Raw genomic sequence first — 27,989 nt, 5'->3', positions numbered from 1 at the left:
GAACCCCAACGGCGCCCCCAAGAAGAAGCGACATCGAGGCGGCAGGAGGAGGAAGAACCGGCGACAGAGCTTCATAGCGCCTTCAGAAGCACCCACCGACGATACAGCCGACGGCGAGCGACCGAGCCTCCTCGATTCCACTCGCCATGCATCGCAGCGAGACAGCTACTATCGTGTCCAGCAATCCGCCAGGCGCGCTAGCAACACGAGCTTGGAAAGCGAGGCCCTGCTGGATCATCGTGAGCACGCAGCATTCGCCCGTTCAAGGCGAGATACCATCAAGAACAGTCTGGCGCGGGTGAGCCTGCCCTTCACGAGACATCATCACCGCGCCTCCGATACATCTGTGGGCAGATCAGCCTCTGGACTCCCCAGATCGCGCCTGGCGCATGCCGAAGGCGCCGTCATAAGTGAAGACGATGATGACCACGATGCCTCCAATGATAGAACGCCACTGCTCTCCAGCAAGAATCGCTCGCAACCAAATCTATCGCCACATAACAGTGCCCTGGCCGTTGGCTACGGTAGTCAGGCTGCCTATCGTGGGAGAAGATCTTCGAAGGACTCGAGGACGTCCTCTAGAAGAGGTCCTCAGATCGTCACGACGGCCAGAAATGGCAGCGAAGAGGAGTCGCACCATGTCAACAATCCGCCGTCAGTGCCCGGCTCGCCACAGCTTGGCACGATGGACGATGTCTTCCTCGCTGCCGGCGGAAGTGAGCGTGGTCGCGATGCCATTGTTGATATTGTTGTCGATGACGACCAACGTTTCGCAAGCACTTCGCCCCAGAGCATGAGACGTAGGCCGACCCTTGCTCATATTGCAGAAAGAGATGTCTGCTTCCCAGACGATGTCGATATCTCGGATCATGGGGAGGAATCACCACGCCCCCGACATGAGTCTTCCGAAAGGCCCAGACGAAGGCGTGGTAGGAAGTGGCCAGACCTGGAAATTCTCGACCATTGGAGCAGGGAAGAGAAGGAAGAGCGTACACACCAGGAAATTCTCCGAGCCAAGAAGATTTCAGAGCCAGTCATGGTCAATGGCAGACTTCGACCAGCAAAGACCGCATGGCATCGTGAGGAGGACGATTCTCCTTTCAGGTTCACGTACTTCAACGAGACTCTGGATGGCACAATTCACGCAAGGACAATCAGCGACCTGCAGGACGGCATGACCTTCCGCGAGCTGTTCTTACCGGACCCCATCGCCCTCAGCGATTCCGACGATTCTGAAGACGAAGGCGCAGGAGATGACAATGCCCTTGAGCCACCTGTGCTGCCGAGAGATGATTCCCTCGAGACCGCAGCCACTGCGACGACCAATATCAAGGACCCTGCTGCAATGCGTGAGAAGGGCACGCAGAGTCGTCAGCCATCCATCATGAGCAAGACGGCTGGAGGATCAGCGAATGCCTCGGGAAATGCCACGCCAAAGCCATCGCGGAAGAGATATGGTCCTCGACCCACCTTCTGGCTTGATGTCCTCCAGCCCACTGAGACCGAGATGAAAGTACTTTCAAAGGCTTTCGGCATCCATCAATTGACCGCTGAGGATATCTTGATGGACGAGCAACGTGAGAAAGTCGAGCTGTTCCCATCCTACTACTTCGTCAACTACAGGACCTTTGAACAGGACAAGGACAGCGAGAACTACATGGATGCAATCAACATGTATGTCATTGTATTCAGAGACGGTGTCATTACTTTCCACTCTAGCATGAGCCCTCACCCAGCCAACGTGAGGCGACGAATTCGACAGCTGAACGACTACATGAGCCCAACCGCCGACTGGATTAGCTACGCCATCATCGACGACATTACGGATGTGTATGCACCACTGGTCACAGAGATTGAGACAGAGGTCGACGAGATTGACGAAGAGATTCTATACATGCACACGACTGCTGCCGATAATGCTGATGGTACTCATTCGTCGCAGAAGGAGAAAGAGCAACGACCGAAGAGCTCGAAGGGTAAGGACGACAATCGCTCCCAGAGCCAAGGAGACATGGGCGCCATGAAGGCAGAAGGCGAGAAGACTGCCGGCGAGAGCGGAGGTGACATGTTGAGACGTGTTGGAGAATGTCGCAAGAAGGTCATGAGCTTGTACCGCCTGTTGGGTAACAAGGCAGATGTCATCAAGGGCTTTGCGAAGCGCTGCAACGAGCATTGGGAAGTTGCTCCGCGATCAGAGATCGGTCTCTACCTCGGCGACATTCAGGATCATATCGTGACCATGACGGCCAATTTATCGCACTATGAGAGGCAAGTCTAACGCGCACGTTGGCAAGGAAAGTATTCACTGACGATATACACGTATAGTCTCCTCAGCCGAGCCCACGGCAACTACGTCGCCCAGATCAACATTCGCATGAACGAGCGGGCTGAACAGAACGCCGATGTCCTTGGAAAATTGACTGTCTTGGGTACCATCGTCCTCCCCATGAACATTATCACTGGTATGTGGGGTATGAACGTGTGGGTTCCCGGTCAAGATATCGAAGGTGATCTCACATGGTAAGTCATCAACGCCATTCGCTCAGATTTGCACTGCTGCATTACTAAACTTCCTTCCAGGTTCTTCTGCATCACAGCAGGACTTATCGCTTTCGGTCTCGTCTGCTACTTCATCGCAAGGAAGGTATACGGCATAGTATGAGCAATGCCTTTTCAGCTTGCAGAGTGTATTGTTGGTTTCCCTGAGACTGGACCTAAGATTTGGATTTACACGCATGCATCGTCGGAGCATTCTTGTACATATGATGAGCGAAGAACAGGTGTTCTTCCTATCAGGGAAGAAAACAGCACTTAGACGGGATGGAGGGCGAAGACGGTATAGCACGCACGCAGCGACGTGCGGTCTATTGATCAGAGGAGACTGGTCTACAGCACGCGGAGAAGAGTATTTATTGCCTAATGAATTCTGTTTATGCCGATCGTTTCTTTTGAGAAGCGGACCTTTTTATTCTTCTACGAGGTTGCTTCCATCTTGACCAGGAACATGCAGCGTAGCGATTGGGCGACCGGCGAGTGGCACATATGATATGGGAAATTGAGGTAGCAGAGCGCCTTTCTACCTCGCCGTGAACTTCTCGCCAGCCAGTCCGTAACCTCACTAAGAAATTCTTGCAGTCTGCGGACTCCTCTCATCTTCATCCTTCCGGTTCTGGACTTCATCCTGTACAATGTGGCGCACATCTTCGGTACTCGTCTTAGCAACAGCCAAAGCTTTGGCTCTTTCGGCTGCAGTCTCAATCTCATGCTTGAACTCTCGCAGCGCACGCAGCTCGCTTCCAACGAACAGGAACCCCATGAGACCGTCAATGACTCCAGCACTGAGGCCGAGAGTGCTCAGAAGCATCAGGAGAAAGGAGACGAAGTTCCTGGGCGACCACCATACGGCGATTAAACACCCAATAGAGATGCCGAATTGCAGGAAGAAGTGTGCGATTCGATACTTGCGTTGCTTCCGTTCGCGACGGTCGTATTGGGCGATCATGGTTTGGATGGCAAGGTACGTGCTGTGTGGTAAATATCGTATAGGAGATTTTGGGAGCGAAGATTGGTCTTTCGGCATCGGTTGTCGAATTAGTGTCGTTTCAATGGAGAAGTGATCACTCAATGAACACCGCAACGTCGGATGGCGCATAGTCATGCCGACTTTGACATCGATCACTTGCCATTGCTGTCCGGTTGTCGCTGCATTGTCTGCAAAGAAGATGTAGTCCAGTCGCTTCGCTCTTGGATCTTGCGCTTGCGGATCGACCGTGGAGTCTTTGCCCTTATCAAGATCCTTTTGCATCTGCTTGCTCCATCTCCACGTATTAAACTTCGAATCACAAGTCGTGCCATGCTCCTCTAAGCACGCAGCTGCCGTCGGACAAGTGCCAACCTGAGCACCACTTTTGCTAGCTTCAACCTCATAGCTTCCCAAAGCACTATCCGGCCTCAAGATTCTCCAGACATCCTTAACGGGCGCATGTGCTTCAATCAACTGATGCGCCAAGCTCAACGGCACCATATTGAAATCCCCCAGCCCAAGAACCAGATGCCCCCTCTCAGCAGCATGCCTCATAAGTTTCGCAATCTCCCAAGCCTGGGCCGTCCGATGACAGATATAACTATCATTCGGTTCCCTCTCATACGGCGCATGAAGATGCGTACAAAACACCTCCACAACATCCTTCACTCCAGCGCCAATCCTAATCCTCGCGGACGCAACACCTTTGCCCACATACCAATCACCTCTGAAAAAAGCCGCCGGTCGTCCATTCAAAGGGTAGCGATACATACTACTTTCTTCAATCGGCCATTTCGAAAGGATCGCCAGTCCGCCACCAAAAATTCCAGACCAATAGAATTTGCCATGAGGTAAGATATCTTTGGTCAATTCACGGATGGCGAGGTAATCTTGCTGAGTCCAGCATTCTTGGAGACCGACAATGTGCGGCGTGGGTGAAGCTTGGGCAATTTGTCGGCCGATTTCCGTGAGGCGCTCGTGTCGGTGTTTGGAAAGGAACTTCAGGCCCCAGCAATTGAGGGAGATGACGCGGAGGGTGCTGGGCAGATGGAGGACGTTGTTATGGTTACTCATGCTTCTTGGACGGGCTAGTGCATGCTCACTAAAGGCACGTAAGGAGGCGCGTTTGTTTCGCGTAGCATGTCTCGGAGAAGGAGGGCAAGAGCGCGGCTCGACCCGCGCGCTTGGAAATCCTCTCGGAAAGTTGAAACTGAGCGATTGCAAGACCGGAGGCGACGCCAATCTCATACCGGTGGTCATTAGCATACGGGGGAAAGGGACAAGGAAAAATTGCAACACGGTCCATGTCAAAGCTCTTTGCGTTTGATACCAATTTTTCTTCATCGTCACCCTTTGTCCAACCCCCTTCTTCCACCACCAAAAGCCCTTGCATGCGTACCACGTGTCGGAGGAACAGAAAAGACAACTCCCGAACGCCGTCCTTTTTTATCATGACTGCGGAGTTTCTCATCAATTCTCATCTTCGTGTCCACATTGCAACAAAAGAAACCAAAAAGAAAAAAGAACAACGACTAGATACAAGACCGAAAACATGAACGAAATGAGAAAAATCCAGTATGTATCTTCTACTGCCGCAGCAAGTTGAGAAGTTTGTGTCAGATGTCCATCACATCTTCAGTCAGCAACATGGCTCCCATCTTCCATCTTCCGTCACATCCCCCGCCGATATTACCAAAATTCTTCGCCGAGTCGTCAAAAAGGTCCAAAGAGCACAAGAGAAGGATATCAAAAGAAGCATCGGTATACCGCCGTATGGCTGGCTGGTCGAAACAGCGGCTCGATGCATGTGTGGCTGAGAAGAGAAGTTGATACATTGGATCATTCCCCCACTCCGGTATGGAATGGAAGAGGCCGGATGTGGTCGTGATATCGTTTCGTCATAGTCGACTGCCGTCGTCGACTTCGAGATGCAGGTGTCGTTTGCTCCAGCATGCAGCTGGTGCTGGAGATGCTATTGAGCGCCCATGTACGCCGCGCAGATGCAATTCACAGATAACAAGGTGAGTCAAGGCTGGTTGAGATCACAAGGTCTCTTCGCCAGCATGCTGGTTGGCAAGCTCAAGCAAACGCTGATGGAAAGGCTCCTGGTTGCCCATGGATGGGAGCAGACTGCTACGAGGAAATGTATTATGCTGTTGCCGGCGAGGAGGTGGTGTCTCCATGAAAGGTGATCCAAGCCTTGGGACAGGTTCTACAAGTCGGCGTGGTGCAGAACGGCTCCCCGAGGGAGCCTCTGCCAACGTGATGGAGATGTCAGGCATCTCGTGGTCCATACTTATGGACGGAGGTGTGCACAGCTTCGAGAGATTGTCTGTAGCACGGACAGCCCCAACGCTGAAGCCACGGCCACGCACCACATTCTGCTGGTCGACAGGAGGGCCAAAAATATCATCGGTCAGAACGGGCCGACGTGGTTTCTCCTCGTCTGATCTGAAGCGACGCTTGCGTGAGCGACGATCTGTTGACGCGCCGACTTTGAAGTCGAAAGGTGAATCCAATGACTTTCCATTGAACTCCGTGCGGCCAAGAGACTTGGTGTTTGCCATGCTGCGCAAGAGGCGGCTGCGACTAGCACCAGGCTCTGCATCAAAAGGCGAATGGAGGCCGCCGAGAGGCTTGGGATCCATATCTTGCATGTGAATCTTCAGCTCGGACTGCAATGAAGCGCTCTTTTGGTGAGCTTTCGAGCGTGGTATGCGGTCGAACCAACCTTCGGGCCGGGGTGGTCTTGACGCTTTGGGCGCCGGTGGAGGCTCGTCACCGGCAAGTTGCGCGAGCATACTGTCGGGTTGCATTGAAGGTGCGGTGGATGTGACAAGCGTCTTCATCATTTCATAATTGGAGAAGGAAGACGAAAGCGGAAGTCCACTGGTGGCGGGACTCGAGGTCTCGAATGGGGACGGACTGCGAGTTCGCAGCATGCGTTGGTAATGGGCCGATATGGAAGGCCTCCGCGCACACAGCTCGCGAAGACGTCGCCGAGTAGCAGCACTCTTGGGCCACTTCGCTTGCATGACTTGCAGAGTGCTTGGGCGGATGGTGTCGGGTGAACCTTCTCGTTGCTGGCGGGCTTCGGCCTCCAAGAGAGCATCGATCGAGCCAGGAGTGACGGGGACGACCTTGCGTGGACGCCAAGTTCGCTTGGCCTTGGTTGCCACCTGGTCGCACACGCCCATCGGTGGCGTGCTGCCAGGAAGCATCTTGAAAGGCGTCAGCGTCGGGTCGGAAAGGTAAGCCATGAATGTCATCCAAAGGTGGTCGTCCATCTGTGGAGTCCAGGTGACATTGCGTCGCGTCTTGATGCGTTTGTTTTGAGGTGTGTCAGCCTCGGGCTGTGGAGAGGACATAAACTTGTCGTGCTTAGTCAAATCGTCGTCCATGAAGGGATCGGTAGCGTCCGACTGCGGGCTGTCGTAACCACCGCCTGTCGGCATGGAGAAGGCAGAGCTGCCACACGATGAAACTGAAGAATCGGAGAATGTTGAGCAAACGCTACCAGCGCGTTGGAAGGCCGGCTTCGTGTTGTTGATTAGATCCCACTCGTCGGCCATTGGGCTCTCGAGCTGGCTAAAGGAAGTGTACAGCTTTGGTGCGGGCGTTTTTGGCGGAGTGAAAGCGCGGTGTAGAGTAGATGAGATAGGAATAGGCGATAGCAAGTGCGCTGAAGTCGGCTGCATGGTTGGGCTGGACATTTGCGTGGGCACTTCAGACATCTCTATTGTCGGGATAACGTTGGTGTCGAGCATGATGGGTTCCTGGAAGGGCGCAGATGGGCGCTTTCGCTTGACCTTGAAGGGCTGAGGTCGTGGTGGAGGCGGCGGCTCGGTCGCAGACTGGGCCTCAACGCACTGCTGTGCCTCTGGTGTCTTGGGCATGTGGGAGTCGTCGTGGCGGTAGTGGCAGCTGAGCGGCAGCGCAATTGAGAGCGCAGGACGCGTGCGCTCCATGGCGTCGCGTCTGTCAACAAAGGGCGATCCGTTTGTGTTTACTGTACTGTATGCGGTTCGGCGAGAGGCGCGGCCAGTGGTGGGTCGGGTGCAAACGCTGTTCGGGGTGCAATGCGCAGGCCGCCGTCGCAACAGGCGCTGGAGCGGCTCAGTCGCTCGGCATGGCTCAGCGGTGGTGCGCGATCGGCATGGGGATGGAGATGGGCGTGTTCGAGAAGTCGAAGTGGAATTGTATGTTCTGGTACGGGATCTGGCGGTTGGGCGACGTGGGCGGTATGGCGGGTGGAAGTGTGGTGTGGTTTTGGGAAGGGACGGCGGCGAGGGAAAGCGACCGAACGGCAATGGCCACTGGGGCCGGGGCCGGGGCCTGCTGTGGAAAGCGAGCGCGGCGAATCGCAGATGGCGCTAGTGAAAGCTCGGACCCAAATTCCGGATCGAAGCTTTCACGCAGAGATCGAAGTATCAAGAGCACCAGACGTCACGAAAGTTCGCGATGCAGCCCTCATGCCCGGTTGATCCGCGTGCGAGTTGCAAGTAACGTTGGAATCGGTGATGATGGCCAGCAGGTCGTTTACTGTGAGACGCGACGTGTTGGACTGGGCGCGCGCGATGTGCTGGTCACACGGCAGCGCGAGAACGAGCTGTGCACATACATCAGCACTGCAGCGGTCAGCAGTCTGCGCCCGCCAAACGGCGCACCGCAATGGCCACCAGCTCTGCGGCCGCTGTCTGTGACAGACCTTTTGCTGCAGCCTTTACCCGCCATGCACTCCCAGAGCTTCGCCCCGAAAGAGGCTCGCGCCCAGGCATTGGTGAGGATGCTCCGTGCAGCAGAGAGGAGAGGCCCGGAGCTCTTGCAGACACGCGTCGAGCTGGAGCTTTCGCGTCAAGAGCGTGTAGCACGCGTCTGGCGCTAGTGCCGACCGAGCTTAGGTTTGAGCTAGTCCTCTGGCCATCGTCGTTTTTTGGGCGGCAAGCGAGTCGCGACGACCTCACTCCAAGTCTCCAACGCAGGGCACAGCTGTTCACGCCTTCTGCCCGGCCCTGCTTCTCGCATGCTGTACACGCCTTTCAGCATTATGCGCCGCTGTTCAGCCACCACCCTCTCTCACACACACACACACCCACCCATACTGGGTCTGGTCTTCGCCATTTGAGCGTCAGCATCCATGCAAATCTTCAGTAAAAGGAGGCTGGGCTGGGTCGCTCAATTATTAGCATGAGGACCCTTTCATTTTGTGACCGCTGTCCATGCCCACGGTATGATAATTGACTTCACCCAGCCAACCGGTCGCCCGAACTACCCGCCATCATCATGCTCCCGAACCGTGATGTGATACTGTATCGATTGATGAGCTACACTCCAAGAACGGTGGCGATGCCGCGAGTGGCTAAGCACTGGCCTTCCCCCTCTGACCATCCAATACATACAGCATCTCTCGATGCGGTGAAACGCTACTACTGCATATGCCGGGCGCGAGCATCAACTCCATCATCAGCACGTGTGGTTTCTTTCGCATGATCATCCTGCTCGTGGCGGAGTACCGACTCCCGAGACATGATACACGACATGACCAATCTACTGACCCGTTCACGCTTCACCCCAGATGGCAAGGACAGCCTGCCGGAGCTCAGACGTGATGATTTTCCGGAACACAAGAAATGATACGAGCAGGGCAGGCTGAGTCGCCAGCTGGTCTTCTTTGGGTCCACGTACACTAACTAAGAAGTTAAGTTCAAAGTAGCTTTAGCACACCTCGAGGGTTCTACATGCCCCTACAGAGTGCCCCAAAACTGCTGAAATTAGTAAACAAATCGGGATATTAGAAACACCCCTTATATAGCCTAATTACCTTAGATTTCTACTATTCTAAATAGCCGTAATCGCTCGAAAACAACTAAGTCTACGCCTATACCTTAGGAATATATTACTACTTCTACCGCTTAGAAGTAATAACCTCTCTTTAGATCTATCGTTTTAGTAATCTAAACTATCTAATTAGTATAGGAGATAGCTTACGAGAGGATTAATTAATATAAAGTAGTAAATATAGTATATCTATATATAATCTTCTATAGGCGCGATTCGAAGGTATTACTAGCTTACTAATTAAGGGCTTCTAATAGCGACGCGGCTTATAAGAGCTACCTAATAGCTATAGTAGATTAAGTAAAGTATCTTTTATTAGGGCTAAAGAGGCTATACGTAATTAGTATATAACTAGGCTAAGTAAAGCTAGGGTCTTAGTGCCTTAGGTAGGGCTTAGCGCTTAGTATTAGGCTAACTAGCCCGCCTTCCTCCTTCTCTTCCTAGAGCTCTATCGAATACTACCTATACCTACTACTACCCTATCTACCTACTAATATAACCCTTCTTATATAGTATTCGATCTACCCTTTAAGGGTAGTAGCTAGATAGTATTCTTTTCGCGGTATAGCTACGAAAACTATCGATTTAACTATATTACGCTCGAAGAATAGGACCTATACGTACTACTCTACTAAAACAACCGTACTAATTATTAAGCAAGGCCTTCTATACGGCCTATTATACTCTACCTCTATATAGGCCCTTGCTAATGCGCTATACGCTCCGCTAGAGCCTTAGCAAAGCTAACCTAAGGCACTACGGAGCGGCTAAGAAGGAGGTAGATTATACTAAGTTAATCGCACTAAGCCGATACCTACTAATTCCGCTATATCCGTACTATAGGGGCCTATAATATATTATTAGTACTACCCCTTATTATAATAGCCGGCTTATTACGAAGTAATAACAACCGCGGCGCCGCTAGTAGCGCTAGTAACGATAACGCTAGTAGTATTGTTAGGGCTAAAGAGGTTATACGTAATTAGTATATAACCGGGCTCGAGTAAAGCTAGGGTCTTAGTGCCTTAGGTAGGGCTTAGCACTTAGTAATAGGCTAACTTGCCTACCTTCCTCCCTCTCCTCCTAGCTCCTTATCGAATACTACCTATACCTACTACTACCCTATCTACCTGCTAATATACCCTTCTTATATAGTATTCGATCTACCCTTTAAGGGTAGTAGCTAGATAGTCCTTATTTTAAGCTTTTAGCGGTATAGCTACGAATAAGACTAATCTAACTATATTGCGCCCGAAGAACGGGACCTATATATACTATTCTATCGAAACAACCGTACTAATTATTAAGCAAGGCCTTCTATACGGCCTATTATACTAAGTTAATCGTACTAAGTCGATACCTACTAATTCCGCTATATCCGTACTATAAGGGGCTATAATACATTATTAGTACTACCCCTTATTATAATAGCCGGCTTATTACGAAACAATAATAACAACAACCGCGGCGCCGCTAGTAGCGCTAGCAATAACAATACTAGTAGCATAGTGCCTACCGAAGTACCTACCGAAGTGCCTGCTAAAGTACCTACTAAAGAGCCTACTACTAGGTCTGCCGAAGAACCTATAGTTCTAGGCGATAATCTAGAATTGCCTGTTAACGACATTCTTAATAACATTGTTAATCGACGATATAGCTAACTAGCCTTCGGGCCCTAACTAGTAGGGAGACTTTAAGAAGCTACTTAAAACAGGCTTACTGCCCTACGTTAAGAGCAGTAGCTAAAGGATAACCTCCTCGAGCTTCGCCGCCTTTAGGGGGCCCTAATAACTAATACTAAGCCGATAGTAGGGCCTTCTTTACTACCCGTTATAGTCTAAAAGAAGGATGCTAAACTTAAGGACTATACTATATTTAATAGCTCTAGCCGAAAGCAATACAACGACTATATTCGTAACTATAAGCTTAACTAGCGAAACGTACCTAGGGCTCTTCCGGACGATTACTCGTTAGTCGTCTATGCTATACAATATATTAATAGAGACCTAAAACGCACCTAGGATAATTATTTCGACTCCCTTACTAATCAGACCGCTGTTTAGTAGCAAACCTACAAAACCATTATACTAGACACTCTTAGAAACCCTATACTAAGGCAATAATATACTTAGGACCTGTATCTTCGAGCTAAACAAAAGACTAATTAATCGGCTCGCTTATTCGAGGCCTATTTAAAGACCCTCGAGGACGACCTTCCGGCTAAGACTAATTCTATATAGATCTCGGAAATACGCCTAAAACTTAGATAGGAACTTATCCTCGAATTAGACCGTCGCCCTATATTCGAATAAGTTAACCTAATACGTATTTAATTTATAGTCGAAGTAGAAACAGCCGAACGAGCTATCTAGCTCTAATAACGACTAGAATCGAGGATCCGACTAGCTAGTACTAACCGTAGCAACCGTAGCCGCGGAGGAAACTAAGGTTCCTACTATAATAACAATGCTAATAATAGGAACAGTAACGACCGTAGAAGAGGCCGTAGCCGGCGGCTATATAGAGGAGGCCGCGATAGGGGCCGTAGAAGGGGCTCGTATCCCTATAATACTAACCGCTCTACTAACAATAATAACAGCTACGGCAGTCTACTAACCGGATTAAAGTACTTCAATTGTAATAGTACTAGCTGTCTACTAGGCTAATACGACAAACCTAAGGACTAGGCCCGAATTAATCGTACTTCCGCTAAATACCGAAAGCACCTCTTAGCGGCTAACGCTACCCCTATAGGCTAACCTTCGAAAAAAGAGTAAGCGCCGTACTAACTGTTAGCCTTATACGGCGTAAGACTATCGATATTATACTAGCTATTATACGTACCTGTCTTATATCTAGGTACGATACTAACTATAAGGCAAAGGTTATACTAGACCCCGGAAATTCAGTTAGCGCCCTTATTAACTATCGCTTAGCTAAGCAATTAGACCTCCGACAATTGCCTAGGACTAATATACTAGTCCTTACTTAGTTTAATAACGCTCGGCACTTAACCTATAGGGCCTACTATGTTCCTACAGTTCTAAAAGACGACCTCGGCAATAAGCGTTTGTTAGACTTTACTACCTATATAGTAGATATAGATAGCCTTCTATCTAATATTGTTATCGGTAACCCTATCCTTAAGCACTATACTATAGTTATAGACTTAGGTAGTTAATAGTAGCGATTTAGAATCGCTAGGAGAGAGGATATTAAATACATTAATATTAGCGAGTGCTCTAATAATATTAGGGTCCTATTTATTAGTAACCTAACCCTAGCTAATCCGACCGCCGACCTGCTCGGTAGTAATAACGATAAACCTATGCCCCCTAATAGCATAGACCCTAATTAGCTTGCTCGTACACTAGAGCCTATTCGAGAGACCTATATTAATGTATTTAAACATTACCTAGCATCGATATTACCTATATTCAAAGAGACGGATTATAAGATTAATATTATAGAGGGCAAAGAGGTCCCTTTTAGCCCCCTCTACAACCTTAGTAAACGAGAGCTTACTATATTGCGCAAGCACCTAAAGGAAAACCTAGCTAATAGTCGCATTCGGTATAGTAATAGCCCTACTAGCGCCCCTATCCTATTCGTACTAAAGAAGGATAGCAGCCTACGCCTATATGCCAATTATCGTAGGCTTAACGCTATTACTACCAAAGACCGCCATCTACTCCCGCTTATTAATAAGGCCCTCGACCGCCTTTCTAGTACCTACTACTATACTATATTAGACATTAAGGACGCCTATTACCGCATCTGTATTCGCAAGGGCGATAAATAGAAGACAGCCTTCCGTACTCGCTATAGCTATTTCGAGTACTTAGTTATACTATTTAGGCTAGCTAATGCCCCTGCTATATTCTAGTCCTATATTAATCGGGCCTTATCCGGCCTACTAGACTACCTTTATATAGTTTACCTAGATAACATCCTAGTTTATATATACTCCCCTAATATCGCGGAGTACTAGGCTATAGTCCGTAAGGTACTCGATCGCTTACGAGCCTATAGACTATATTATAAGCCTTCTAAATGCACCTTCGCCGCTAAGGAGGTAGCCTTCCTTAGCTTTATCGTATTAACTAATAGTGTTAAGGCTAATCCTAATCGGATTAAGACTATTACTAAATGGCCTGTTCCTACGTCTATTAAGGAGCTTCAATTATTCCTAGGTTTTGCTAACTTCTACCGTCGGTTTATTAAGAGTTATTCGAGGCATATAATGCTACTAACTAAGCTTACTAAAACTAAGGCTAACCCGTCTAGAGAGTTTAGATAGACTAACAAAACACAAGCCGCTTTTAATAGTCTAAAGCAACGCTTTACTAAAGTCCCCTTATTGCACTATTTTATACTAAGCAAGCAGATCCGTATTAAGACTAACGCTTTATAGTTCGCTATATCGGCTATTATATTATAGCAATTAGATAAGGACAATTACTAGCACCTAATTGCCTTCTTTTTACGAAAGATAATCGATATAGAGCGTCGCTACGAGACCTACGAGTAAGAGCTCCTAGCTATTATCGAGGCCTTTAAGTATTAGAGGCACTATCTCGATAGTATTAAAGGACGGAAACCAATACTACTACTACTACTTGTAGCAATAGTATAGGCTACCGAGGGTAACATAACCTATAGCAATATAGGTAGCTATGTTTAGCAAGATAGGATAACGAGACTGTCGCTTAGGCTAATAACTAGAGCCCTACAATATAGGCATTGTAGAAGTGTAACATAAACAATGTACTATACGAGGTTGATAATCTATCTACTCTATAGAAGGAGGCCTCTTATATAGGCTCAAAACTAGCCTATAGATATAGGGCCGGTTACTAGCTAATATCCCTCCCTTTCTTCGTATCTAACTAGACACGCTTCACATTGCGCGCTTAAAACAAACATATATGCATCCTTAGCGTTCTTAGCTAAGGCTATTTTCAGAACTCCGTAATAATACCCCTAGGGTAGCATTGATCCTAGATACTATAATTATGCAAAAACAACTTCCTAAGCAACACTATATAGACCTACTATTGCTTTAACGCGCCGTAATCCTTACTAGCAATAACCTTATCTGCTAGTCGGCTCTCGAAATCTCCTCTATACGCGTTAAAGCTATTAGCACCGAAGTACTATCCTTCGTAGAAAGCTTAATTAACGAGGAGGTTAATAGCCTTTTCCGTCGCAGCTTTCTCCTAATCGTATAGATATTCCTTAAGTCCTTCGTTATTAAGCTAGAGGATCTGTTTAACTTCGTTCTAAACAACGTAACTTAACTAAGGAATCCTACTAACTAGGGCGTCGGAGATATAGCCGAGGCCTTCGACTAAGATAGCCGTAGGGAAAGCGAATAGTACGAAGGAGTTAGAGGCTAGGAGGGCGGTTAGATTGCGGTACGCTTTAGCAACCTAAGAGACTATTAAGTTCTCGTAGCCCTTAACCTTAGTGCCGTTAATAACGCGAGAGTAGCCTAGGTTAATTAATATACGGTTGCTCTTAGTCTTTAGATTACTATATAGCAGATATAGTATCTAAATAGAGACCTTGTACTCCTTTAGAGGGTTGAGGATCTACTCCGCCTTACGCCCCTTACTATTAGGCTAACTATCGAATATATAGTCGAGGTCGTCGTCGGTAAGGTACTTATTAGTAAGCTTGCCGATCTTGCTTAGTAGGACTAGGCTACGAGCCTTAAGCTTCTCAACCTAGTTCGCAAAGACCTCGGGCTAATATATACCTTCGACAATAGTAGAGTAGCTAGTCTTATCCTTAGACATAAGGCAGACCTTAATACGCAGATAACTAGCACCCTCGCTAGCTACGAGCTTAACTATATCTTATCCGAGACGAGCAGACTCCTTAGAAGGACAGTTTTTATAAGTACCGCTAACCTTAAAGAACTTAGTAGGCTTAGGGATAGAGATAAGCTCGTATACGTAATTAGGTCGAAGGGCGACAGCTAAGAGCTATAGGGCAGGGTGCTAGCGGACGATTTAGTTGCTTACACTATAAGTTTAAAGGGTATTGCGGCCTTCCTACTTAGACTTAGGCATCGTACGTATATACTAAAGGTATATTTCGAACTCCTCCTATATTAGGTCGATAAGGAAAGGAAGATATACTCTACGAGGCTCTTGCAACTAGCTAAAGACTTAAGGGAAAATAGCATTGCTAGTCTAGCGAAAGCGGTCGAAGGAAGTGCCTTAGCTAAGGATGCCGGTAACGAACTTGCTCTAGCGATCCGTCGGCGTAAGGGCGCGAGTAATAGTACTAGTAGGGTTGAACGCGTAGAGTCCTAGAGATATTAGGGCGGCAACAGGGCGTCTAGGAAACTAGTTAGCATAGGCCTAATTAGCCTTAAGGGTAGCGAAGGCATCTTAATTAGCGATATTACGTCTAATCTTTAATAGGCGGCTAATAAGGACACTCGTCTTAGTACTAGCGTAAAGACTACAGACCTTAGCAGCCTTCTTAATATAGTTAGTATATATAGTAAACCGATCTTTACCTAGCTTGCTAAGGTTATCGAGCTATTAATAGATAGATAGGGCGGTAGGAGCTTTGCCTATATCGGCTTTAGGAACTATATCGATATTAGTAATAAGGTGCGTAATAGAGTCGCCCTTATAAGAACTACAGATATTCTTAGTTAATAGGATCGGCGAGAGGCCTCTATCTCTACGCTCGCTAAAGGAGCCTTCGGAGGAGACATCTTCTAGTAGTATATCTAGTATATTAATATCCGAGTTACTATAGTTAGTACTATAGTTAGTACTATAGTCGGTACTAGAAGGAGTACTATACTTCTTAGTAGCCTTACGGAGGGCCTAGCGAGTATATAATGCCTTCTTACGCGCTGCTTCGGCCTTAGCGCGCTCGTCTTAAACTTCTTAAAGGACCTTACGGTTGCGGGTCGAGCGACGATCTTTAGCCTACATTTCTATAGCGAGCGTAAGACTAGCAGCCGTATCGGCCTCGGTTTCTAGGCGAAGAGCCTTACGTTTAAGGACATTAACGATAGGAGCCTCTTAACCTTTAATAATAAAGCCTATACTATTAATGCGATAGCCCTTCTCTTTTAGTAGATCCTTAGTTGTCTATACGTTAAGATCGACCTAGATAATCGCATCGTAGTACTTCTTCTAGTAGGCTGTCGTAAAGTCGTTAAGCGCAAAGGACAAGTTAAGTAACTACTTGCCTACCTTCTTGCTAGTAGTAGATATACGATAGATTATAGTACGGGAAAGATACTCGGCGCCTTAACGTCGGACCTTATACTTATTAACGAACAAAGAGACTTGCTTAGCACGCTCTTATCTACCGTAGGCGAAGTTAATAAGGCTCTTAGGAAGACTGCTTAGTCCTCCCTAATATTCGAAGGCCTAGTCGAGGGTCTTAAAGCGTAAACGAATCTAGGTACCGGCCGTCTCGAGGCTATAGACGATAGGAAAGGCTTGTTCGATGTCTATATCGTTAAGAACCTCGCGCTTAAAGATACGCTTACCGATAGACTAACGTAAGTTGTTTATACCGTACGTAACTAAGATAGTAGCCTTCTTAATGTTCCTATTAATAACGCGTAGTAGGGTGCGAGCGTTCTAGATCTTCTCTTAAGGGTCTTTAAGGGCGGTAACGATCTAGAAGTAGTACTCGAGGCTAGTTGTAGTAGCTAAGGCGCTATCGGAGGGGGCTTCGATTAGAACTAGTACGCCTAGGTTTAGGGCTAGTAGGTTGCTACTGCTACTAGCGCCTAGCGGATTTAGGGCGCCGGAAGATATCTTAGTCGACCGGAGCGGAAAGGAGTTAGTAACGAGTTTGCAAAAACGTTCGTAGCTTGTTAATAATAATTAAAGGGTTTAGATAGAAGAGGGGGGGGGTAGGCGGTAGTAAGTTAGTTAGTATTCGAGTAGAAGAAAGAGCTTAGAAGGCTTGCCTTAAATAGGGTGCGAAGGTAGCGTAGTCCGTATATTCCGGTAAAGCAAACGGATAACGATTACATATAGACCCTAAAAAGTGAAGCTATATACGAGACTCCTTTATTAGTAGGGCGGCTAAAGTTTAACAATCGATCTAGCTAATTACTAGTAGCGACTACGCGCCTTTATTAACCTCTAGCTTTCGTAGATTCCCGCGCACTCGAAATGTAACTAGTTAGTTCGAGTACCTAGTAGTAATCTATAGTAGTAAGGCTAGCGGGACTAATAATACCCCTAGGGTAGTATTAGCTTTTCTCTAGAGATGCTCGGCAACTAGGAGCAAATCGCCTAGGCCTAGCGTAGCTTGTATTAGCCTATAGTACTGTCGTTATAGATGTAGCATTACCTTTTATAGTAGCAGGCATGTAAACGTAGCCCGTGCGTTCTTCTTTCTTCTAGACACTAAGCTTAGCGGCCTAAGGTCCCTATCCTTAGAGGCTATAAGCCTAGGTTGCTGCGTCTATCTAAGAGCTAGGAAGGGAGAGGGATCCTCCCTTTCTTAGTATCCTACGTAACTAATACTAATTAGGGTAGGAACAATCTTCTCTAGCGGAGTATCTTATTATCGTTGCTACCTAAGGGCGGTTACTAGAGACTAGGAAACTAGAGGGAAGTAGTCCTAGAAGGGCGGGAGGTTAGGTTCGGCCATTTTCCTAATACTACCCCTAGAGTATTATTAGGAAAACACGCCTCGTATAGTTCTATCTAAGGAAACAAGAGCAAAGGAATAAAGTTATAGCAATATCAATCGAAAGCAAAGGCAAAGCAAAGGACAACAACAAGATAAACTAAAAGCAACAAACGAGAGCATAAACATTAGTAGGAACGGACAGTAGGTAAGGACTAAAGGTACAGGGCGGCACTGCATTAATAGCGCGGAGAACGATTAACAAGAGTAAGGAAGCAACGTAGTAGAGGCAGATAGAGGTAAGGAAGAGCAAGCAATTATTTAGTCTCGGGATCGGGGTCGTTTAACACCTATAATTCTAGGCGGTCTTCGTCGCTAGACTAGTCGAGTTCCTCCTCGGAGTTAGAGTTAGATAGCTAGAAGTCTAGTTTACTATTAGAATCGGAATTAACATCGGAAACGCTCTATATATAGTTAATCCGTATATAACCCTCCCTTTGTTCTTAAGTTATTCCTAATAGCTTACTAAGACGAATCTAGGGATAGGCATAGTTCGTAGGCAGAACAGGATCTATAATAGCGGTAGGATCCTCCTCCCGATAGGCATCTAAGGACAGTAGAGGGTCTATAGAGGCACTAACTTCCTCCTCGGTCGGCGGAGGGCAGGCAGGTTCGCGTAACTTAACGATCTTCTTTAGATTAGCCCGAGGGTAAGTATGCTTCAAGGTAGTACTATCTAGCTCCTAAAGAAGGTATACGGAACCCGAGTAAAGGACCTCCTTTACTCTATAAGGACCCTTCCACTTAAAGGCTAGCTTATAGGAGTAACTATACTCTAGTTCGGACCGGTATAGAAGGACTATATCGCCAACCTTTAGAGGCTCCTAATTAACAGTATTATAGTTATTAAAATACTGCTTAGCCTCTTCCCGAAGCCGACGTTGTCGAGCAAGACCCTCTTAAGAAGTCGTAGTTATATCCTTAAGAGCCTTAGCCCGTAGGGTAAGAAGGTCTACCCTAGTACGAACAGACCCCTAATCGTAAACGCCGTACGTGCGATAGGACAATTTAATAGGCAGAACGGCGTCCCTCCCAATTATAAGTTCCGCTAGTATAAGTCTAGTCGTGTCGACAATAGTAGTTCGGTCTGCCTAGAGAAGGGCTAGGACGCGGGTAGAAATAGGAACTAATCTGTCGCTACTATTAGTTATCTTAGATAGGGCATTAATTAACGACCGATAGCCGCGCTTAATAATAGTATTCGACTAGGGATAGTACGGGGAGATACGAACGTTCTTAGCCCTATACGAAACAAGTAGCGCTTAAACCTCCTTAGCTATATTGTTCGTAGCGTTGTCTAAGATAACCTCGTAAGGTGTTCCCTAGCGGCAAAATAGATCCTTAAATAGGAAGGTAGCTATATTACGGGCATTAATAGTACCGCAACCCTTATAAAAATAATAGGCCTCCGGCTATCGAGAAAGACCCTCTCGAATAATATATAGGCTATTATTGCGACTAAGATAGACCCTATCGCTATACTACCGCTCCCTAACTAACTAGGTAGTAGGGATACGTAGCTCTCCTAGACGCCGGTAGCTGTTCCTAAAGTTGCACTTAGGACAGCTCTTACAGTAGCGGGAGACATTAGCCTATACGCCGTCTTACTAGTAGCGTCGACGAAGGATATCGAAGGTGCCCTCCGCCGCCTAGTAGCTAAGCTTATCGTAAACAGAACGAAGGATCTCTTATCGGGCTGCTAGATCGTTAATAATACGCTAGAGCGGTGCATTAACTATAGCCTATCGCTAAAGGATGCGATCCTTAATAAGGAACCTCCGAGAATAGCGAATAATACGACGGTATTAACTCTTTAATAGACTAGGAGCTCTCTTCGTATAGGTAAGGAAGTAGGCGATATTATAGGAGTCGTCGGAGTAGACCCTATTAAGGATATTATCCCTACCTAGTTCGCCCGCCTTAGCATCGTCCTAGTCTTCGCCGTTAGTAGTAGGGTCTTCGTTAGGCTAGTTACTAGGTTAGTCGTTAGCAGTAGACCTAGTAATTACCAGTATAGCGTTAATATAGAAGGTAGTAAAGAAGGTACGGTTAATAACCGCGTCGACATCCTCTTCTTCTATTATCTCGGCGATGTTTTCTTCTATAGTAGGCCTTCTAGAAAGGCTATCCGGTCTAGTATGCTTCTTGCTAGGAATATAGAAGACGTCGAAATTAAATAAATAGATCTAGGCAACCTACCGAGCTATCGTAGAGTTAGGCAGGTCGGAGGCTATACGGTTAAGTTAATAGACTAGCGTCTAAGCGTCGACTTCTAGGCGAAAGAACACTCTAAAGAGCTAAGGTCGGAACTTCTTAAGAGCCTTATAGACACTAAGGCACTCTCGCTTGCTAGCATCGTATCGGGCCTCGATAGGTTTCTATAGACCGGACTCGTACCGGATAGGGTAATATAAGGAGGGCTCCTTACGATTATACTGCATTAGTATCTCGCTGTAGCCTTCCCCGCTCGAGTCGATAGCAATAATTAGCAGACCTACGCCTTCCGAGTAGTTAATAGAGGTAAGCGTAGGCGCGCTAACAAGTGCCTTAGTAACCTTATCCTTAGCGGCTTAGTAAACGGAGGTCTATTTAAACTCTATATCCTTCTTAAGCAAGGCGTATAGAGGCTTGTATACTAACGCAAAGTTTTCGACCTAGATACGGAAGTAGGAGACTACTCTAAGCTAGATCCGGACATCTTTCTAATAGGTAGGGTCGGGCTAGGACACAATCTTTAGGACCCGTACATTGTTAGGATAGCGGCCGTTCTTATTAGTTACAAACCCGATAATGTTTATTCGTTTGTATAGGAGCTAAAGCTTCTCCCTATATACCGTTAGGTTAGCTCGCTCTAGGTCGTAGAGGATACTATCGAGGTTCTAAATATATTCGAGAAAGAACCTGCGGATGCTAGGCTCTACTTCTTTATTATCGTACCTAGTTTTAGGGCCCTTAATACCGATGTCGTTAAGGAAAGGCATCGCTGTATAGGAGATATAGGCCGCGAGGACTTAGTTTATAATACGAACGAACTAGGCTACGGAGTTGGTTGTCCCTTATAGAAGGGTAGTTTGTCTATATAGCCTAAGAGATGTCTCGAAACTAGTAAGGTCGCGGCTATTAGGATAGAGAGGGATCTAGTCGTAGCCCGAGAAAACATTAACTAGTAAGGCTACAATACAGTTAGCAAAAGCTTCCGAGAACCTATTAGTCTCCGGAGGGAGGTTAGCATCTCTAATCGTAACTACGTTAAACTTTTATATAGCGTTAATTAGACGGTACTTCTTTAGTTCCTTAGGAGCTGTCTTCTTCTAAACTAGGAAGTATAGGTTGCGATACGAGGCATAGGAAGGCTCTAAGGTGCTAGCCTTTATACGCTACCGTATTATATCCTTAACTATACCTCTTAGGCTTAGGTTTAGCTTAAACCCTAGATAAGCCTAAGGCTTATACTCGATCGTTCGGATCCTCTATAGAGGGGCAACCTCCGGGTTAATCCTGCCTAGATGCGTAAAGTTATATACTAATACGGCTTCGCGGTTATATAGAAGCTCGTATAGCAAATCTAGTTTAAGATCCGAAAGCTCGATACTAGGTTTAATGTTCGCTAGTCTCTCCGGCATTAGCCTCGATCCCCTAGGAATAGCGGAGAACTTTTTAGTAATGTACCTCTAGTCGTATAGACTATCCCTAGGTGTTAATATCGCTTCGCGGTTAAGGCACTTTTGTCGCTAGTTAGGATTTCCGCTAGGATTGGACCTATCGGTTATATATACGCTGCCCTTTACGGGCTTAATCTTATTAGCTACCCTCTTATATAGGGTATATATACTAACCGCTCGTAATACCCGAGCCCTCTCTCTTTAACGTTAGGCCCGGAGATTAGCGTAATAGAATAGCGCGTAAACTTTATTAGAAGTCTCCTTAAGTCGGTAGGTATATAGCTGGTAATCCTAATTTATAATTCCGGCGAAAACGTTAGATTCCTAATAATATCCCCGGGGTAGCATTAGCTCGGCGCTCTAATTAGTTAGTTCGGATTTAGGCTCGGGTAGATCCGCTTCCGGCGGCGATGCCTGCGATAGTATTATTACCGAGATTCGTATACTAGGTTATCGTTGCCGGGTTGTTATACTCGCTATCGCTTCGAGCATTCGCCTCCTTAGTATAGAGCCTAGAAACTTGCCTTAACGTACGGAGCGGCGCACCTCTAGATATAACCTATTTAAGCTATACTAACTTATAGCGCAGATTACCGGTCTTACAACCGCGCTATAGCGTTTCCCGAAGAGCGCTTAGAAGTAGCAAGGATATCCTCGTAGGACTTGTAGCTAGTGTTTCCGATATAACTAGTAAATACGACTCGGTTACCCTTCTAGTTAGCGATAGTTCCTTCCTAGGAGCTATCGTCGCAGTTGCGCTAGACACCCCGGGTTATACGAGACTATAGTCGACCTAGAATAATTAGCGTATTCGGGTTAGCGGTAATCTAGAAGGTAAAGGAAAAGTATATACCGAAAGCGTCTACTATAATATTATAGTAGGTACCTACTAGCGCAACCTCCCTATTTACTCCCTATATACTAAGGGAAATATCTCTGTTTATTAGTAGTCGGAGCTATTTAGCCTAGCGCTTACTTATAATAAGTGACTCTAAACCATTATTAAGCATTGCTAGCAACTACTAACTATAGCTTCCGATAGTAACTTAAATATAGATTGCGGGAACGACGGCAAAGGAACGGGTAACTACGGAAAGGTCTATATTATTAGGGATAGAGTAAAGTTCCTTAGGTCGAGGAGGTCCTACTCGACCGATTTGTTAGCTAGTAAATCGGATAGCCTTAATAGAAACTAAAACCGAAGCAGAGTCGGTATTATTATTATCCCCTCGGCCTATCTCCTTAATCCCCTCTTCGTTAGTATTATCGATAGTCTCCTAGCTCTCGTAGGTCACTAATTCGCCTTCTGCTAACTCCTAGGCCCCTAAAAATTTAGGAAGGAACTATAGGGAAGAGACGTCGATATAGTCCTCTCGCCCCTATTTACGTCGGAGGGCTATAAGGTCTTTTATAAAGGTAGCATTGTTAGGAATCCGGCTCTAGAATAGGTTAGTAGGCAAACCGTATACTAGAAGCTCTCCTATAGATACGTTAGACTTAAGGTCTAGGAACTATAAAGCCTAGAAGAGAGCATTTGCCTTTATATCGTAAGAGTTAGTAGGCCCGGCGCTATACTTCTTTATATACCTATTAAAGCGAAAGCTCTTTAGGTCGGCTAACTTTCGTTTATAGGCCGGCGGGTTAGCTAGGCCTAGGGTACTACTAAGGTCGGTAGTAGCATCCTCTATATCGATATCTAGAGTTTCTAGTACCTCTAGAGTAGCTATACTAGCTCGGGTTGCACGGTCTTCGGCTATCTAGAGTGTCTTAGTCTTAGCGACTAATTCCCGCTGTTTCTTAGCCTTATTAGCTGCCTACTTCTTAAGTATCCTAGTAGGGGCTGCCGCACTAGGGCGGGTAGGGTTCTGCGGGCTCTTACCCTTGCCCTAGGACTAGGTTTAGGACGACTGAGTTTAGGACCTTATAGTAGCGTAGACATCTATACTGTTCTTAGTAACCGCGTAAACATTAGTAACTGCGTCCGGGTCCTAAGACACAAAGTTGACTTTAATAGGCTTAGTAGTACTATTACTGCTCCGCTCCTTAACCTGTTTTGCCCTAACCTTCTAAGTTTCTCGTTTAGTAATAGCGGCGAGGGTACTGTTCCTAGTATCCTTAAACTCGATCTTGCTACTATACTTCTTCTCTAGAAGACTCCTAAGTTAAGGTAGCTTCGGAGCTCTACGATCCTACTCGAAGTTAATCTTGTCGCCGGTATCGGTATAGTAGAACCGACTATTTACTTATATAACGAGCTTCCTCTTAAGAAGCTCCTTCTAGATAGGGCAGTCTAATTGAATATATTTAAAACCGCCGTATATTTAGCACTTACTATCCAAGTTAGAATAGATCTTCCGTATAGCGTAGACGTTAACTAAAGGGGCCTTAGGGTAGTTAGGATCGGAGACCTAGTAGACTAGTAGTATATCCTTTAGTATACTAGTATTAAGGACCTCCCTAACTCGCTATAGTGCTTTCGTATTAAGGTTGAGCTAGGCTAGGGATTTAGCTAAGTCCGTAACGTCCTAAGAATACTTAGTAATAGTAGGAGTTACGGTACTAGGACTACTTTGCGATTTAGGAAGAAACTTAGGCCCTCTAGTTCCCGAGGTATCGTTCCTTACCTAGGCTAGGTTATTCCGGTCCTCGCCGTAAATAAACTTCTTTGCATTAGCGGAGCTATTAATATCGTCCTTAATAGCCTCTAGGACCTCTTTGTACTTCCTAAAGGTCTCGGGATTAGCTTCGCTAAGCTTATAGCGACGGAAGACACGCTTAGCCGTAGACTACGGCAACCCTTTAAGGAGTAGCCTCGTTCTCTAAGAATTCTCGAGGTCCTACTAGTCGATGCCGTCCGCTAACTTAACAAACTCGCGGACGTACTCCTTTAGGTCGTTATCTTCGGTACGCCTCTCTATATAGAGGTTCTTAAGCTACGTACGACTGCCTTTAATACGACGGCTATCGCAATCCCGATACTCCCTTATAAAGGCCTGCTTAAAGACCTCCTAGTTGGTATTAGACTTATCGTCCTTTTCTAGGTAGCTAACTAGGGTTCTAAGGGTTCGGTAAAGCTTAGTAATAGTAGTTCTCGTAAGGGACCGGACCTTGTACTAGTCCGACTCCTCTTCGAGTCCGTACTCGGCTAAGTTGTTCTTAAAGCGTTCTACGTACGCCGTAGCGTTCCACCCTTCGAACAAAGGGTTCCTACTACTTCTTAGCTCTAGCGGGCGACGCCTATTCTAACGGAGAAGGTTAGTTTGCCCTTAAATTATTTTTATAACGACATTGTAGAGAGCCTCGGGCGTAGAAGGCTCGATAGCCCCTAGGTCGACGGCGCTTATAATAACTAGTCGTCGCCTGATTTCTTCGTTAATAGGGTCCGGTAGGTTATTAGATTCCGAAGATTCCGCTAATTCGTAATGCTCGCTTTCGCTAGAGCTTATTCGATTATTATAAAGTAGTTAAAATGAAGTGCTATAAGAAAGTGTTTTTAGTATATATTGTAGGTTTGGTTTGTTTCGATATTGCTATGCGAGAAAATAGTATACTAGGCTGTTTTCTTCTAATGTTACCCCCGGGGTAGCATTAGAGTTTAGCCTCCTAGGGGTCGCCTAGACATCCCTAGGAGCTTTAATTTAGTAAATTTAGATAAAAGCCTCTTAGAGGAAGGAACTGTAATCTCTATTTATACCTAGATCCTAGAAACTAGCTACTTTACTAACTATCGTTATCTCCTTTAGCTAGGCGGGGGGCGGGGACCTTCTTTTTTTAGTAGAAGGCTAAGCACTATCCGAACGAGGTAGCGAATCCCGAAGCAATCTATCCGGTTAATAGGGGAACTGTCTAGGCATCCGACCTATAATCTAGAAATTGCTATCGTATAGATAGTCTTAGCAAACTAAGTAAGGCCGATAGGTAATCAATCTATCTCCTCCTTAGGCGGGGCTTATCTCGAGTAAGCGGTACTAAATAGGTCTTCGACCTAGAGCCGAGTCCTTAGAAGCTAGCTATAGTTATAGACTAGGCCCTAAGCTATAACAGTTCTAAGGGTTTGTAGCTTTTCGGGGTTAAAGCGATGCCCTCGTTAAGAGGTTTCTCTACTTGTCGTAACGGCCCCTTAAGATACTTCGGTATCGTCCGTATCGTAGGCTCTTATCGTGCCCTCGCTTCGGTTATAGCTATTCGTGCCTAGAGACTACCTTTAACATACCCGAACCTGTTAGATATAAAGAGATAGCCCTACCTTCGGCTCTAATAAAGGACGGAAACTAACACTACTACTACTACTTGTAGTAATAGTATAGGCTACCGAGGGTAATATAACCTATAGCAATATAGGCAGCTATATTTAGTAAGATAGGATGACGAGACTGTCGCTTAGGCTAATAACTAGAGCCCTACAATATAGGCATTGTAGAAGTGTAACATAAACAATATACTATACGAGGTTGATAATCTGTCTACTCTATAGAAGGAGGCCTCTTATATAGGCTCAAAACTGGCCTATAGGTATAGAGCCGGTTACTAGCTAATAGTATATAGTATACCATTTAGGTCTATATAGACTATAACAACCTCCGTAGTATTATAGTATTACTAAGGTTACTAGGGTTATAGGTCGATAGGCTAGATAGGCCGTCTACTTCGCCGGGTTTGATTTTAATATATTATATTAGCTAGGCGTAAGCAACTAGACCCCGCAGTAGTTTGGGTTGGTTTGGTTTAGTTTACTAAGCCGAAACTCTAGTTTGGTTTGGGTTAGTTTGCTAAGCAACTATATAAGTAGCTAGTTCGAACTATATAATTTATCGGTTTTTAAGAAGTGTACGAATGTATACGTAGCTTCAAGCAAGCCCTTTATAAGACTTAGTAGTGTAGCCGGCAGCGTAGCCGGTATTTTTAGTCCTTAGTACTTATAGAATTTTCGAATCCTACTTAGGCTACGTAGTTGTATAAAGGTACTTATATAACCTCAAATCTATAGACAATTAGCTAAGGGCACTAACCAATTAAAAGTATACATACATATATATAAGGCATTATAGTTCAGTTCGGAAACTGTACTCCTTAGGTATGAATTTCATCCTTTCGTTTACGGTTCAATTCCCTAACTGCTTAGTAGAATGTCTTTATCTAGATCTAGGTAGAACTTATCGATTTCCCTAAAAGTCCTCCTCCTTAAGAAGTTTATATACTTTCCTACCGAACTATTCGACAATATTAAGTACTAGGATAGCTCCTCCCTCGGTATCGGTATAGTATATAAAAGAGCTATAAGGCAGCTCTATAGAACGTTCTACTAGTTACTCGCTATACTAAGGCCGAATGCTAGTTCGTTCCTTAGAACTCTTAGTTATTTAGGAGATATAAAGGGTAGGGCAGGTAGTAACTTCGTATTATATAAGGAGGTAGAGGCTACTATAGAAGAGGCCTTTAACCTATAGAAGATAGTAAAAGATATAGAGGCAGCTATAGGTCTAGGTACCTAGTTGAATTTTTAGTAGGTAGAGTATAAGGATATTTAGAGGGAGTATTAGGTAGAGTTGCGAAGGCAGGTGTATAATATACTCTAGAAAACAGGGATAGTGCCTATAACTATAACTATTAGGCTCTTCAACCTTCCTTATTTTTCCCTGTTTTCTTTTTATAAAAATCTAAACTAATACAAATCAACCGGAATGTCTATCTTCTTTTAGTTCTTTAAAAAACCTAGCAGCGTAGCTAGTAGCGTAGCCGGCAGCGTAGCCGGTAGCGTAGCCGGCCTTTTTACTCCTTAGTACTAACGGGATTTTGGGAGACTTCTATTCCGTACGGCTAATAAAGTATACTATACTATATATATATGCTTAGAGAGTATTTAGAGCGCGGTATACAGCGCCGTATAATAGCGGCTTATTTCGTATATAGAAAAGCTTGTAGATAATACTACGAACATCCTTTCTACTAGAACATCTATCCTATCTAGTACCGTCTCGAATATAGACATTCCAGCCTTTTAGAATCTAATCGAGTGCTTTGAAATCCTTGTCTATAATCGTTATACGCTTCGCGTAGATAGCTATAAGGTTGACCGCTAAAATAGTATTAGTATAGTCCGAAAAGAGGTAGAAGAGAAATATTGTATTCGAAGATACGAACTAGGTAGGCTTCTATAGCCTCTTAAAGGGCGCCTATCGCGGAGGCTTAGAAGCGAAGGTCCGTTCTATAATCCTAGGCAATTTCGCGAACAAGTCGTTAGAGAGGTGTTTTGCGGATTAGGAGCTTAGAACTCTTCT

At 45.9% G+C, this 27,989-nt stretch overlaps 6 protein-coding genes across 6 annotated transcripts; 4 read left to right on the top strand and 2 right to left on the bottom strand.

Moving 5' to 3' along the window:
* Positions 1–7: 7 nt before the first annotated feature.
* MYCFIDRAFT_95621 (uncharacterized protein) lies at positions 8–2,662 on the top strand (the record flags this gene model as incomplete). The annotated part of the gene is made up of 4 exons (XM_007930457.2): positions 8–1,925; positions 2,007–2,272; positions 2,300–2,520; positions 2,581–2,662. Coding segments are annotated over 4 exons (2,487 nt in total), but the record flags the coding sequence as incomplete, so codon positions are not given.
* Positions 2,663–3,118: 456 nt separating this feature from the next.
* Positions 3,119–4,597, bottom strand: MYCFIDRAFT_189570 (uncharacterized protein; the record flags this gene model as incomplete). The annotated part of the gene is made up of 2 exons (XM_007930456.1): positions 3,119–3,181; positions 3,233–4,597. The coding sequence occupies 2 exons, from the start codon at positions 4,595–4,597 to the stop codon at positions 3,119–3,121; spliced, it is 1,428 nt and encodes a 475-aa protein (XP_007928647.1).
* Positions 4,598–4,825: 228 nt separating this feature from the next.
* On the top strand, positions 4,826–5,625 carry MYCFIDRAFT_183336 (uncharacterized protein). Its single transcript, XM_007930455.1, has one exon. It carries the CDS (start codon positions 5,171–5,173, stop codon positions 5,351–5,353), a length of 183 nt encoding a protein of 60 aa, XP_007928646.1. The 5' UTR covers positions 4,826–5,170; the 3' UTR covers positions 5,354–5,625.
* On the top strand, positions 4,826–5,626 carry MYCFIDRAFT_211849 (uncharacterized protein; the record flags this gene model as incomplete). The annotated part of the gene is made up of 1 exon (XM_007930454.1): positions 4,826–5,626. A coding segment is annotated over one exon (254 nt), but the record flags the coding sequence as incomplete, so codon positions are not given.
* On the bottom strand, positions 4,826–7,491 carry MYCFIDRAFT_215966 (uncharacterized protein; the record flags this gene model as incomplete). Its single annotated transcript, XM_007930453.1, has 1 exon — positions 4,826–7,491. One exon carries the CDS (start codon positions 7,489–7,491, stop codon positions 5,566–5,568), a length of 1,926 nt encoding a protein of 641 aa, XP_007928644.1. The 3' UTR covers positions 4,826–5,565.
* A 1,467-nt stretch (positions 7,492–8,958) lies between these two features.
* Positions 8,959–18,153, top strand: MYCFIDRAFT_176742 (uncharacterized protein; the record flags this gene model as incomplete). Its single annotated transcript, XM_007930452.1, has 4 exons — positions 8,959–8,993; positions 9,034–9,128; positions 9,152–9,204; positions 18,133–18,153. 4 exons carry the CDS (start codon positions 8,959–8,961, stop codon positions 18,151–18,153), a joined length of 204 nt encoding a protein of 67 aa, XP_007928643.1.
* Between the last annotated feature and the right edge of the window lie 9,836 nt (positions 18,154–27,989).

Source organism: Pseudocercospora fijiensis (assembly GCF_000340215.1).
Source record: "Pseudocercospora fijiensis CIRAD86 unplaced genomic scaffold MYCFIscaffold_6, whole genome shotgun sequence".
Taxonomy (NCBI): Eukaryota; Fungi; Ascomycota; class Dothideomycetes; order Mycosphaerellales; family Mycosphaerellaceae; genus Pseudocercospora; species Pseudocercospora fijiensis.
This window is presented reverse-complemented; position numbering and strand designations above follow the sequence as displayed.

Excerpts from the sequence above, each read along its gene's own strand:
- MYCFIDRAFT_183336 (XM_007930455.1), top strand. The coding sequence starts at position 5,171 with ATGGCTCCCATCTTCCATCTTCCGTCACATCCCCCGCCGATATTACCA.